General features: G+C 41.5%; 1 protein-coding gene across 2 annotated transcripts; it reads left to right on the forward strand.

The window, feature by feature from the left end:
• The first annotated feature begins 1,089 nt into the window (after nucleotides 1-1,089).
• Nucleotides 1,090-7,431, forward strand: LOC121770690 (pectin acetylesterase 11-like). Of its 2 annotated transcripts, XR_006043808.1 has the most exons (8): nucleotides 1,090-1,267; nucleotides 1,639-1,777; nucleotides 1,851-1,933; nucleotides 2,868-3,142; nucleotides 5,537-5,661; nucleotides 5,764-5,824; nucleotides 5,918-5,971; nucleotides 6,092-7,431. XR_006043808.1 is itself a non-coding variant. In XM_042167455.1 (7 exons), exons 2-7 carry the CDS (start codon nucleotides 1,756-1,758, stop codon nucleotides 6,185-6,187), a joined length of 441 nt encoding a protein of 146 aa, XP_042023389.1. In that variant the 5' UTR covers nucleotides 1,090-1,267; nucleotides 1,639-1,755; the 3' UTR covers nucleotides 6,188-7,431. The 2 variants fall into 2 exon arrangements, 1 of the variants encoding a protein (XP_042023389.1); XM_042167455.1 differs by lacking the exon at nucleotides 2,868-3,142.
• Nucleotides 7,432-14,091: the final 6,660 nt, after the last annotated feature.

The raw sequence follows: 14,091 nt of genomic DNA on the forward strand, positions 1-14,091 counted from the left end.
AGCTCGGCGGCGGAGGCTGGGGAGAGGAGGAAGAGAGGGTAGAGGAAAAGGAGGGTGAATTGGAGTTGGAAAATTGAAGGGGACGGTTGGAGTTGAATTTGGTTTCCAAAAATGCCCTTATTAATTAGTACTTTTTATTTAAAACATGTAAAAATAGCTAAGGCATGAGATTAATTTGGAGTATTAAGATGTGTGGATGAGATTTGTTCTCTAGTTATGTACTTAATAGACACTTGCCCTAGATCAATACTCTATATGACCTAACATCTTTGAAGTACTAGTATTATTTATGGTATTGCACTAAAAAAATTCAGATATGACAATGATCTAACACATTAACCTCTTCCTACTTAGAGTATTCAAGACAATAACCTATTGATGATTCTTCATCTTCTTATCCCTATCTAACTGATTATCCAAGATAACAAAATAGCATAGCATAAAAGTTGGAAGGTTAAGTTTATCCATTTTTTTACATTTTTCGATCAATATCTTTTTTGTGACACGACATTATTCTTATTGAGATATTTTTAGAGCAGTCTTCGTTTTGTCTACTTGCGCGTTCAGTTGAAGGCTTCTATATTTTACCATGATCATTATATTAAGATCATAAAATGAGTTAACAGTTTCCAAAAAAATTAAATTAAAAAAGGACTATAATTATTTGCAGCTCTTTTTTTGCAATTAGTCATCAATGGCATATATAATTTTGATAAATGAATAGTACAGTATATAGAAAAACTTACGTATTCAAATTAATCATAAAATAGTAATACTCTCATAGTAAATTAGTAATGAACTAAACATAAAATATAGAGAACCATTCACAAGAGTGCAATTATGAACTAAACTTACCATTTTTTGGTGAAAGAAGCAATTAAGCCTAACTTTTCAACCCAATCATTCCCACCATTCCCTTCTAATTCTATCTTTACCATTTTCTCTGTTTGCAATCAACCCATCCCTTTAAAGTAGAAGCCTAACATTCCAATTATGTTATTGAAAGAAGCCTATCTTTCTAATTGCTATATATGGAGTCCATCCATCCATCCCTCTATTAATTTCATTTTTTGGTGACAGAATAGAAACTAAATTAAGTTGCCAAACCATATCAATATCATTGAAGCCGAACCCTAACTTTCAAACCATTATAAGTAGAACCCTAGCTTTGCATTCTCTTTGCCATTACACTATCATTGAAATTTCAGAGCAACTCTCCTTTGTTGAAGCCATCGACTGCCTCTGCCTCTCCTTTTCCACAAATCAGGTACACATCTTGTTCAATTCGAAAATACACAAAGCAAAATGTGTACCTGATTTGTGTTTATTGAGTACTAATAAATCAATTAGTACTTAAATAAAAGCAGCTTTTTGCTGCAATAAGGAAGTTTATTTTGTAACAATTTGCCAATAAATACTACTCCTTCTTCAACTTTTTATAATTAAAGAATTTTAAAATATTTTTGCTAGTAAATATTAAGGTCATGGTCAATAAAATAAAAAGTAAATATTGTTAAAAGCTGCTTTTATTAGTATGTTACACGAACCGTAAACCCTAATAATGGCTTCAGTTTTGGTTGGGGAACCAGTATTTATGAGTACTAATTGACTTGAAATTCATTTTAATTCATTATGCAGAATTCAAGTGAGAAGTCATGTTGGATTACTACTAGCGCTTATATTTTCGTTGGTCGGAATTGTCAGAGCTCACGATGTTAAGATAACTATATTGGAGACTGCAATTGCTAAAGGAGCATGTACATATATACATGCATATGTATGTATAATTATTAATGGTTAGGTTATTATTTGCCTAACTAACTAAATTATAATTGATTATTTTTGTATAGTTTGCCTAGACGGTACCCCTCCGGGTTACGCTTATAGCCGAGGGTATGGAGCGGGAATTGACAACTGGCACATCTATTTACAGGTACTCAAATGTGAACAACTTCCTCTTAATTAATATTGTAAATTTATATGTGTCTTCAAAATATTCCATATTCTAGTAATTACTAGTACAAATTTTTTTTACCAAATGTAAAACACAATGGAGTAGTATTTTCTTATGTGAAACACGATACATAGTTTCATTAAATTTAAACTTTTATCCTGCAATTTGAATGAACACAGATTCACTTAGATATTAAATTAAACTAATCGTGTGATGTTCACAATATAAGTATTAAAAATAATTCATAAATTATATTTTAAACTTTGAGTATTTACTAGTGAAAGTATTTAGGAGTATGAAAAGAAAAAAAATCATGATTTTACAAAAGAAAAAGAATACATAAATTGAGGAATGGAGTTTGAGAGGAAATTAATTAGGGAGAGGCGTGAGCAACTGTGGCCTCTGGCTATGAACCGTTACATGGAATATTTAATATGAACAGCTTTTTTTGAATTTTATCTTTACTTGGTAGATATAGAGTAGATTAATAATGTTGATTAATAAGACTAACAATTTGGAGTTGCAAGTAGGGCTGGTAATTTTCGACACGATACGAATCCGCACGAAATTATTAGGTTGGGGTCAAGTCTTATTGGATCCGTGTCCTTATCGGGTTGACCTATTAAGAACCCGATAATTTCGGGTTGGGTTGGGTTCGGGTCGGATGCGGGTCGGATACTGGTAACCCATTAAGAAATAATATTATTATTTTTATTATTATTTAAAAATATATATATTACTTTAATGTTTTAATTTCTTATAAATTAGGTTTAAATAGTATAAAATAAATTTTAATTGTGTAAATTAGGTTTAAAATTAAGGTTTAATCGTGTAATATTAGGTTTTAATCGTGTAATATCAGGTTCGTTGTTATCGTGTCGTGTCAACCCATATTATATCGTGTCGATAACAGGTTCGTGTCGGGTGCGGGTCGTGTTCGCATTTGAAGGTACCAGGTCGGGTTCGTGTTCGGGTTCAGGTTAGGCCTTATTGGGTTAGGTCATTATCAGGTTGACCCGATAACGACCCAATCCGCACGATTTGCCAGTCCTAGTTGCAAGGGTGGTGGGTGGTGTCGGAATGTATCCGACTGCCTTGATAGGTCAAAAAGTCCACGCGGAAGTAGTCCAAAGGCTAAATACATATCATTTGGTGGGATGCTCGAAGATAATTCCACCTTTAATCCCGGTATACATACATAGTTAAATCTACCTAATTTCCACTTTATGTTTATAACTTTATTTGTTACACATATATTTCAGATTTTTACAACTGGAATACTATCCATATTTTTTACTGCGACAGTTCATCCTTCTTGTCCGATGTCGACAAGGTAGATCCGGTGAGTCTAAGAGCATCAACTACGCGTCCCGTCACCGTCCCGCGTTCCGTCACAGAGGGACGGAACCGCGGCGGGATGTGTTGCAGCAGGTCGTTCCGTCCCCAGCCCGTCCCCGTACCGTCCCGAGACTCGTCACGCCGCGACGCAGGATGCGACATCTCGCCACGCGCCGAGGCGACGTGGCGAGCTCCCAGGCCATGCATGACGCTCACTCGCTGGCCCGCGAGTGGGTTTCGTCACGCTGATGCAATAATTCATTTTTAAAAAAATCAAATTTAAATATAAAAAAATTCAAACAGTTATGTTACCGGTTTTTTTAGCCGTTTTTCAATTTGTTTTTAATTTTTTTTAATTTCTTTACTCTATAAATACTTCTATTTCATACTCATTTCACACACAAACACACATCTATTCCTCTCAAATCCTCTCTATATCCACTCCAATTTCCATCTCAAATCAATTCAAACTAATGGATCCTTTTGAGCAAATGCGTCAAATAATGGAACAATCACTAGAAGAAGATCGACGCCGGGAGGCAGAGGAAGCCGCGCCGCCCCAACGACGCTCCCGGATGTACATCCATCGTAACCGGGAGGAAGCCGCCGCAAGGTTAGTATGCGACTACTTCTGCGATAACCCGGTTTGGGGAGATACCTACTTCCGTCGCCGTTTTCGCATGGGGAAACCGCTATTTCTCCACATCGCGAATACTTTGACGGCCCGGGAATAGTTCTTCCGAGAAGGGTTCGACGGGGTCGGCCGTCCCAGCCACACGACGCTGCAGAAATGTACTGCAGCAATCCGTCAGCTTGCGACTGGACAAACGGCCGACATGTTCGACGAATACCTCCACATCGGAGACACCACCGGGCGCACGTGCTTGCTCAAATTCTGCAAAGGCGTCCTGGCAGCCTTCACCGACGAATTTCTCTGGAGGCCAAGCACGACCGATTGTCAGTTCCTCCTCGACCTGCACGAACAAGTGCACGGATTCCCCGGGATGCTTGGCAGTGTTGATTGCATGCACTGGCATGGAAGAATTGTCCGGTGGCGTGGAGCGGGTCCTACACGAGCGGCCACAAAGGCACCCACCCAACCGTTGTACTCGAGGCCGTTGCCGACTACCGGCTTTGGATCTGGCACGCTTACTTCGGGGTCCCCGGGTCGAACAACGACTTAAACATGCTCCACCAGTCCGACCTCTTTACCGAAGTTTTGGACGGTAAAGCGTCGGGCATCAACTTCGTCGCCAACAACCGGCTGTATAAAATGGGGTACTATCTCGCCGACGGCATCTACCCGAAGTGGCCGACCTTCGTGAAAACGTGCAGCAGGCCTGCGAACCCAAAGCAGGCTCTTTTTGCGCAGAAGCAGGAGGCTGTTTGCAAGGATGTGGAGAGGGCGTTCGGGGTTCTCCAAGCGCGCTTCAACATCATCAAAGCTCCGGCTCGTTCGTGGTTCATGGAGAGCATGGTCGACATCATGTATACATGCATAATCTTGCACAACATGATTGTCCAAGACGAAGGACCCGAGGTGGGAAATTGGTTCGACCCCGAATCCCCCGGAAGCTCAACCGCAAGTAGTCCGCCTCAAAGTGGAGCGCAGCCGTCTATACAAGACCGGTTATCTATTCGTGCAAGGACACGCGACTCTAGCGCCCACACCCAACTCCAAGAGGATCTAATTGAGCACATTTGGGCAAACTTTAGCAGAGGAAATTATTAAATTATGTATTTTTATTTTTTAGGAAATTATTAAATTATGTTTTTTTTACAAATTTTATGTTGTAAGTTTATTTTATTTAATGAAGTGTGTTTTTATTAATTGAATTTGGTTGGAAATAAAAAAAATGAAATTGAATGAATAGTAATTTAAGGGACGAATAAGGGACTGAGGGTTGCCGGTTCCGTCCCTTAGTTTAGGGATGGAGTAAAAAAGGACAGTGGGTCCTCAAATAGTAGTTTAAGGGACGGTATAGTGACAGCGTAGTGGATGGCCTAATTTCCTCTCTATATATAGCTTATATTTAACTAAGTTGACTATAATAATTATAATTACATTGTTGCACATTTATCAGCGCACAACCTGACTTATAATGGTGCAAGAATCTACGATGCCATGATGGATGAGCTACTACGGCTCGGACTCCAAAATGCTAATAATGTATTGAATTATTAAATTATAACTAAACTTGGGTTAGTTTAATTATAATTGACAATTTGATATTATTTGCCCAGGCGTTATTGTCAGGCGGTTCAGCGGGGGGACTTGCCAGAATCTTACATTGTGACAAGTTCAAAACCCTATTTGTTGATACTACTAGGGTTAAGTGCCCGTCGGATTCTGGGTTTTTTATCCATGGGTAAGGCTCTCAAACATATTTACTTAATTGTCACAATACAAATTTTATTAAACATAAAACAGAAAACTTGTCGTAGATTGACTTTTTCTGCATCTCTAACAGAGAGCATTTTGTTGGGGCTGATTGGAAAGAAAATCGCTTCTTCGACGTGATATCAACACATGTATATATTCTTTATCTTATTTCAACCTACTTTGTTAATTAATCAAGATACATATTTTTACATTTTCCACATTTTTGCCTTGTGTATATATAGGGTTTGGCGAATTTGTTGCCTACTTCATGCACACCCAAATTCAGTCCAACTCTGGTAAGAGTATATTAATGAACTTATGTTCACAACTTATGTTCACACAATTATAAATACATTCATTACTTTTCCAAAAATAATTTAATTTAGTATTCATCATAATCATATCCATGTTTGTAGTGCTTCTTTCCTGAAAATTTGGTCCTAGATGTCAAAACTCCATTGTTCCTAATTGAATCGGCCTTCGACCAATTTCAGGTACGGGCAATCTTATAACTTTAATATTCATTAATATAGTTATTGTCATTATACATAAAATATTTGTATATATATGTATTCTTTTCCAACTTGATATAAAGGTAGGACTTACATTCCACTCACTTTTCTACCCACTTTCCTACATAAAGTCAAACAATTTCTTAAAACTCGTGCCGGTCAAATATGGGACATTTAATCACGGACGGAGGGAGTATTATTTTTATGTGATTTAATAAGTATAAAAATAAAGTGTTGGAATTGCTGGGAGTTATAAACAAGGGAAAATAAATCAATGTATATTATATTTAGAAAGTAATTCAATACATCATCCGTCCCTAAAGAATATGCACTTTGGGTTCGGCACGAGTTTTAATGCAAAATTGATAAAGTAATAGAGATGTAGAGAGAAAAAGTAATTAAAATATTGTTAGTGGGACGGACTAAAAAGGAAAGAGTGCATATTCTTGCGGGGACGGAGAGAGTAGTTTGTGATGATGTTAACTTAAAGTAAAAAGAATATGCATATACATATCTTTGAATTTGGAAAACAAATAAAAAGGTAAAGGAGTAGAAAAAATTGAGAGAAATATGGATTATTCTAGAAATAGTTTATAATAGATTTTTAATTTAACTTTCTTTAAAATGGAGGGAACTCCACTCTCTTCACCACTTTCCCTCTCTTCAACGTCTCCGGCATCCTCTTCCCCAACAATATTCATCATCTCCTCTTTTGGCTAGCCTCTTCTCTCACCTTAATTCGAGGGTTCAAGCTTGGAAATCTATATATGTGCACCTATATATTGGAATACCTCCGGATAATGTTTTGGGAGATGTGATTTAGAGAGATATGAGATTTAGTTTTACTATTAATAGGATATTGCGATGTTGTTGGTAAGTATGGAATGGGTTATTGGACATGATAATTACCGGCCTTTGTATTGCCCTTCACGGGACCTCTGTTATGCCTTAACCGGGCATCTGATTTGTTTTGCTACGAAGAGCCTCTGTTTTGCATATGTAAGATGTTTCAAGACTGCACATTACCAGGCTATTGAGGTTATTTCGTTGCTATTAAAGCTATTGATATTTTGTTGAGGAGATGTTTATAATTATGCAATGATATCATGTGTCTATCCGAGTGATACAGACCAAACAGGAGAACTCATCCCAAAAGACTAGCATGTTAGGAGAGAGAGCTCATTTAGTCTGTATACCCCACATCAGTTGTTCTCACAACCGATGTGGGAATTGAGTCCGTAACATTCGACCCTCCTTTAAGGGCCAACGTCCTCGTTGGTCCCGGCTGGTTCTTTGCCAGGCCACCACTTCGAGTTCTCGTTGGTCACGGCCACGTTGGTCACGGCGGATTCTTTGCCCGACCACCACTCCGTGGGTCACCACTCCGAGCGGTCCCAAACGCACTCGTTGGTCACGGCGAGTTCGTTGCCCGGCCACCACTCCGAGCCGTTTGGGCTCTCAATAAAAGCACCAATTGATACAGACCAAACAGAAGAACTCATCCCAAAAGACTAGCCTATTGGGAGAGAGAACTCATTTAGTCTATATACCCCACATCAGTTGTTCTCACAACCGATGTGGGAATTGAGTCCGTAACAGCGAGACTACTATAATTATATATGTTGCCTGATTTAAATGATGATGTTTCAACATGGAGTAAGTGCTACTAATCTTGCTTGTTTAGTACTTTAATTTTTGTGAATTGATGATAACATTGAAATGTGTTACACGTTGTCAAATTTTGGAGTCTTGCCTCAGTCCTTGCCACTACATCAGCACTACGCCCTTTCTAGTCACTGATCAAGTCTCATTTTGGGTATCTATCTTTTTTTATGGAATGTGGCATGTCTAAGACTAATTTTATATTTTTGGATTCTGCTACGTTGTAGATATGCTATAAATATTTTTTCTAACATTGGAATATATATGTCTTTATATATAAAAAAATTTCATGGTATAGAATGTAATTAATTATTAGTTGGTTTGCGAAAATGATTTTTTTTATTCAGCACACCGGGATTGTGAAACCTTCGATTCAGTCGGTCGACGACCGGGTTAGGGGCGTTATACAGTGATTAATGATTCATATATTTGTTAACGGTTTCTATAAATTAATTGTAACTTTATTCTATTAAGACATCATATTTAATGAGTTTTAACTGATATACTGGATGTTGGACATTCAAGTAACATTCGCACTATAAAGGTTCAATCTAACTCAACATAAAATAAAAATGATCATCGAATCAAAATCAAAGATGATGATTAAGATTGTGTTTTTTCTCCTATTCTTAAATTTAAGTTTGGGTGAGAATTGTTATAGTAGTTAGGATGAAAAGTGTCGAGAGGGAACTCTGGAAGCTTTGTGTCAAGACTATCAAGCCAAAGTTGAACCCTTAGTTAACTATACTTGTTGCGATCAAATTCATAGACTTCCAGTCGAGTGTTTCACTGTTAAAATGGTTAATGAATCAGTGGATCGCTGCAAAAGGAATCGAGACGAGGTTGGATGAGGATGGGTCGTATTTACGGATATTGTACTGGTGATATCTATGATTAGTCAATATTAATTTCTTTTCAATTGAATAACAGAAATGTTACTTAAGTACATTTTAGCATCACAGATTATTTATGTAATGTTGTTCTAATAACTAATTATAGAAGCAATATTATTCTATCCTAAAAATATTACTCCCTCCGTCCACAAAAATTAGGACACATTGTGAATGGTATGGGTTTTAATGTGCAATTGGTAAAGTAAGAGAGAAGGTAAAAATATAAGAGAGAAGTAGTGTTAGTGGAATATGGGGTCCATATTATTAGTAACAGAGAAGGGAAAAAAGTAAGAGACCATATTATTAGTAAGAGAGAAACTGTTGAAAACTTTCTTTTATTAAAGACTAAAGTCTCAAAATGGTCCTTAACATATTGCGATTTTTTTATTTTGGTCCAAAACATTATCTTTTGAATTATTCGGTCCCTCACATTTGAAAACGGGTCACATTTGGTTCATTTTGGACGGTTCCGTCAAATTTTGGACAGTTTTAATTATCGGGTCACAAATCTCTCACTAACACAAACCAAGCTCAACACCGCCCCTTTATGCCCTTTCAAGCAGCAAGCAACGAAGAAATCCATATCTTCATCGTCGCCGCCGTTGTCTCTCCTCTCCCAAACCAGAATCACTCCGCCGCCGCCGGAGGCCAACCCCGCCCCATCCGGTGTCAGCGCGAGAGCATTCACGCTTGAATCGTGCTTCGATAGCGTCGTCTTCAAGCTCCGTTTTCTCCTGTCGCCGGAGGCGAGGGCTCTCCACACCTTGATCTTCCCGTTGGCGGAGCCGGTGTAGACGATTCCGCCAGAGAAGGCGACGGCGTTCACGGCCTCAGAATGCGCTGAACCGACAGAGTCGATGCAAGCCATATCGGAAGATGTTTTCCACGTTTTGAAGCTCTTATCCCATGAGATTGAGTAGAGCTCGCCGCGATCGCCGTCGACGGCTAGTCCGGAGACGGCGTCGGCGTGCTGGATCCATAAATTCTGCTTGTGGCGGTGGATTTTGACGTAGTTTTTGGCGGATAGGCAGTTGAAATCAATTGGTGATTTTTCAATTTGGGGGAAATTGGAGCTGTCCAAACCCTAATTTTGCAATCCTGGTGCGCGGCGAAGATTTTTCTGCCGGTGAAGGCGATTGATTTGGCCCAGCCCGAGCCCGACCCGAACGGTGTTTAGCTCGTCGACGGACATGTTGCGACAGTGTTCAGCTCATCGTTGATTTGGCGGCGACGGTGTTCAGCTCGTCTGCGGACATGCGGAGACGGTGTTCAGCTCGTCGTTGATTTGGCGGCGACGGTGCTCAGCTCGTCGGCGGACATGCGGTCGGCGGAGGAGGCGTTGAGGGCGGCGTTAGTGAAGGATTTGTGACCCAGTAATTAAAACCGTCAAAAATTTGACGGAACCGTCCAAAAAAGACCAAATGTGACCCGTTTTCAAATGTGAGGTACCGAATAATTCAAAAGATAATGTTTTGGACCAAAATCAAAAAATCGCAATATGTTAAGGACCATTTTGGGACTTTAGTCTTTTTTAAATATGCTCTAATATTCGTGGACAACCAAAAATGGTAAATAGACCCTATTTTTCGTGGACGGAGGAAGTATTAAATACAAGAAATATTGTCAAAAATACCAATTAAGATCAAACTCATAAAAAGTCAATTCGACTAAATAGTTTCTAATCTATGTAATAAGAGCTGAGTATAAAATTAACTAACTAAAATAATTAATCTATATTAAATTAAGTTGAAAATGTTAAAATTGGAAAAATACTTATTTGACAAGAACTACTAAGAGCATCTTCAATGGCGGACGCCCGGTCGGACATCCGCGACAGGCGACCGGGACGTCCGCCATTGTGGCGTTTCAACTCGAATACGGACGTCCCGTAAGGACGTCGGATGTCCTCGGACGTGCGGGCGACGGGCGGGCAGACGTCCGCCATTGTGGCGTGGGTCAGACGTCCGAGTCGGACGTCCGGTATTTTTTTTTTAAACTCTATATATACAGCTCGTTGAACTTCATTTCATTCGCACCACTTGTGTTAACAAGTTTCTCTCGCTACATCTCTATTTTCAAGTATATCTAGAATGGCTAGTGTCTAGTGACACTGATAGCGAGGATGAATTGGAGGTCGCTGTGGAAGGTGCGATAGATAGGCTGCTACACCAGAGGGAGCAGCGGCGGCAGCAGGCGGCGGTACATCGGTCGATCCGTCGTCGAACTACAATACCCCGTGACCACATTGCTGCACATATTCGGTTGTATCAGGACTACTTCGCTCCGCAGCTGCGTTTTGGGGATGCCTTATTCCGGCGACGTTTTAGGATGCATCGTCCGCTGTTTATGCATATTGTGGGTGCTTTAGAGAGAAGATACTTGTATTTTAGGATCAGGGAGGATGCAGTTGGCAAACCCGGACTCACGCCCTTACAGAAGTGCACTGTCGCAATCAGACAACTAGCGTACGGAGGTGAGGCCGACATGTTCGACGAGTACCTCCACATTGGCGAGTCGACAGCCGTCGAGTGTCTGCAGAATTTTTGCGCGGGCGTGAGAGCGATATTCGGGGAGCGGTATCTTCGGAGTCCGAGCCCCGAAGACTGCCAGAGGCTGATAGATATGCATGGGTCGGTGCACGGGTTCCCTGGGATGTTTGGCAGCATAGATTGTATACATTGGGAGTGGAAGAACTGCCCCGCCGCCTGGAAGGGGATGTACACTACCGGCTTCAAAGCCAAGCATCCCACGATGATCCTTGAAGTTGTAGCTGACTACTGGCTGTGAATATGGCATGCTTATTTTGGAGTCGCCGGGTCGAACAACGACATCAACGTTCTCCAGTCGTCGCCCCTGTTCAACGCTCAGTGCAATGGCGTTGGTCCCGCCATCAGTTTCGTCGCCAACGGCAATCAGCACAATATGGGATACTATTTGGCGGATGGGATATACCCAAACTGGTCTGTCTTTGTGAAGACAATCAAGCATCCACTCGGACAAAAGAAGTCATACTTTGCGAGCCGTCAGGAAGCAGCGCGCAAGGATGTGGAGCGGGCATTTGGTGTGCTCCAGAGTCGATGGGCGGTAGTAAAGGGTCCTGCACGGCAGTGGTATATTCCCAACATCGGCGATGTCATGTACGCATGTATCATAATGCACAACATGATTGTCGAAAACGAAGCTGCGGAACTGACTCAGTGGACTAATGAAGATGATACGGGTGCAGGTCCAAGTCACGGCGTGGCCACCGCGAATGTGAAAATGGGGGTACCTCATGGAGAGGTCGAGTGGATGCGTGCATTTGCCGACATGCGGCAAATAGATGCCCATGTTCGACTTCAGCACGATATTATCGAAGAGGTTTGGACGCGGAGGGGTTGACGTTGATGTTATTACTTTTTTTGTTTTATTACTATGTAATTTTTTTTTTCAAATCATGTATGTTTTTTTAATGAAGTTGATAATTTTTCCCGTTCGTATTCGTGTTGAAATTTTATTTCCGTAAACGTAAATTGCTTTATTTGTGAATTTGTGATTTTTTTTATTGCGGGAAGTCCTAGTGGGAAGGGCGGATTGTGAAGGGGAAGTCCTAGTGACGTGGCAGTAGGATGGGAAGTCCTAGTGACGTGGTAGGATGTGTTTTTGGGAAGTCCTAGTGGATGTCCGAGTGGGACATCCGTGCATTGGAGATGCTCTAATAATGTTAAGTCTCCATTTATTAATATATTGTCCCCGCAGTAGCGCAGCGCCCATTAGACCATCAGCAGTGGGGCGCCCTAAGGCGCGCCACGTCAACATTTTTATCCTCCTCCTTCCCCACCTGTAGTGGGGCGCCCTAAGGCGCGCCCTATGACGCGCCACATCATCATTTTGTTGTTTTGTTTAATTAATTTAACTGTTTTCAAATAACACGTAACGAGTAAAAAAAAACGACTAAATAACAAGCGGCGAAGTTTTAATAAAAAAAAATTACACCATTCAACTAAAAAAAGAAAAAAAACTAAGTCTGGCCAATTCCCAACTTCCTACGCAACTCATCGAGTAATGCACGGAGATACTCGGCTTGTTCGGGGTCGGTGCACTTCTTGAGGGCCTTGTGCGTCTGCAACATCGTCCTTGCCATCGACGCTGTAGCTAACGACGCAAACGCGGTGGCCGTCTGCGTCGGGAGCTCATCCGGGTCCGGAACAGAGGCGGCAGCGGTCGACGATGACGTCGCGGTCACCTTCCCCTTGGCCTTCGCAGCCTTGATGCCGGGAGGACACCGGTGTGCCGGAACTCCCTTCATCCACGTACGTCCGGTTGAGGTCAACCGGGTTAGTGTCGCTGCCGCTGCTCGTGTAGTCACCAGCTTCGGTGACCTTCGTCCTCTTCGGCGCACCAGTGTGCAGAATTCCACCTTGGAACTTCTGCTTCTCCCTCAAGAGCTCCCAGATGGCCTCGTGCTTGAACTCGCCGAGTTGCTCACTCTTGCGCTTGTACGCGGAGTTGCTCACTCTTGCGAAGTTGCTCACTCTTGCGCTTGTACGCGGTCGGCGGCTTGACCGAATTGTAGAGGTCCGCGATGCGCTCCCAGTACGCGATCTGTCTCTGGTTGTTGGCGAATATCAGATCTTCCGATATATCTACCCAACACCGGGCCAAAGTGAGTTTCGTCGTCGGTGTAGTTCGTACGGCCGGGGGCGTACTCATCGCAGTCACCGGGAGGCGGCAACTTCTGCGCCCGCTGCCAGTTCTGCTTCGCCTTCCCCTTGGCGGCACCGGTCGCTGCGGGGGCGGGATCGGCCGATGCGGTTGGGCGGTGCGGCAACGGCTCTATATCAGACAACTCATACGATTCCGTACTGAAATCGGGATCGTAATGGGTGTTGTCGCCGAACGAACGATAATCGCCGGGTTCTGTACCCGGCCAATGCGCCTCTCCGCTAAACGTAGGGCTATTGGGGCTTGAATCCATTTCGTAGTAATTATGTAAATGTAAGTTTCGAAGATGAAATCGTGTGAAATGAAATGTTACAAATGAACGCTATTTATAAAAAAACCAAACCGCGTGTCATCGTCCGCGTGCCATCGTCCGCGGCCTTCACAATGGGGCGGACGATGTCGCGGACGATGGCCATCGTCCGCGACGTTCGCAATGGGCGGACGATGGCCATCGTCCGCGGTTTAAGTCACAAATTAAAGCAAAAAAGATAAAAAAGTAAGTATGAACATTTTATCGTCATAAGTTTTAATGCATAACTGATAAAGTGAAAAAAAAAATAAAGAAAAAAATAATTAAAGCAATCCGAACATAAAAAGATAGAGATAAAAAATAATTAAAATATTCATTAATACGTAACTGATAAA

Source organism: Salvia splendens, chromosome 16, assembly GCF_004379255.2.
Source record: "Salvia splendens isolate huo1 chromosome 16, SspV2, whole genome shotgun sequence".
Classification (NCBI taxonomy): Eukaryota; Viridiplantae; Streptophyta; class Magnoliopsida; order Lamiales; family Lamiaceae; genus Salvia; species Salvia splendens.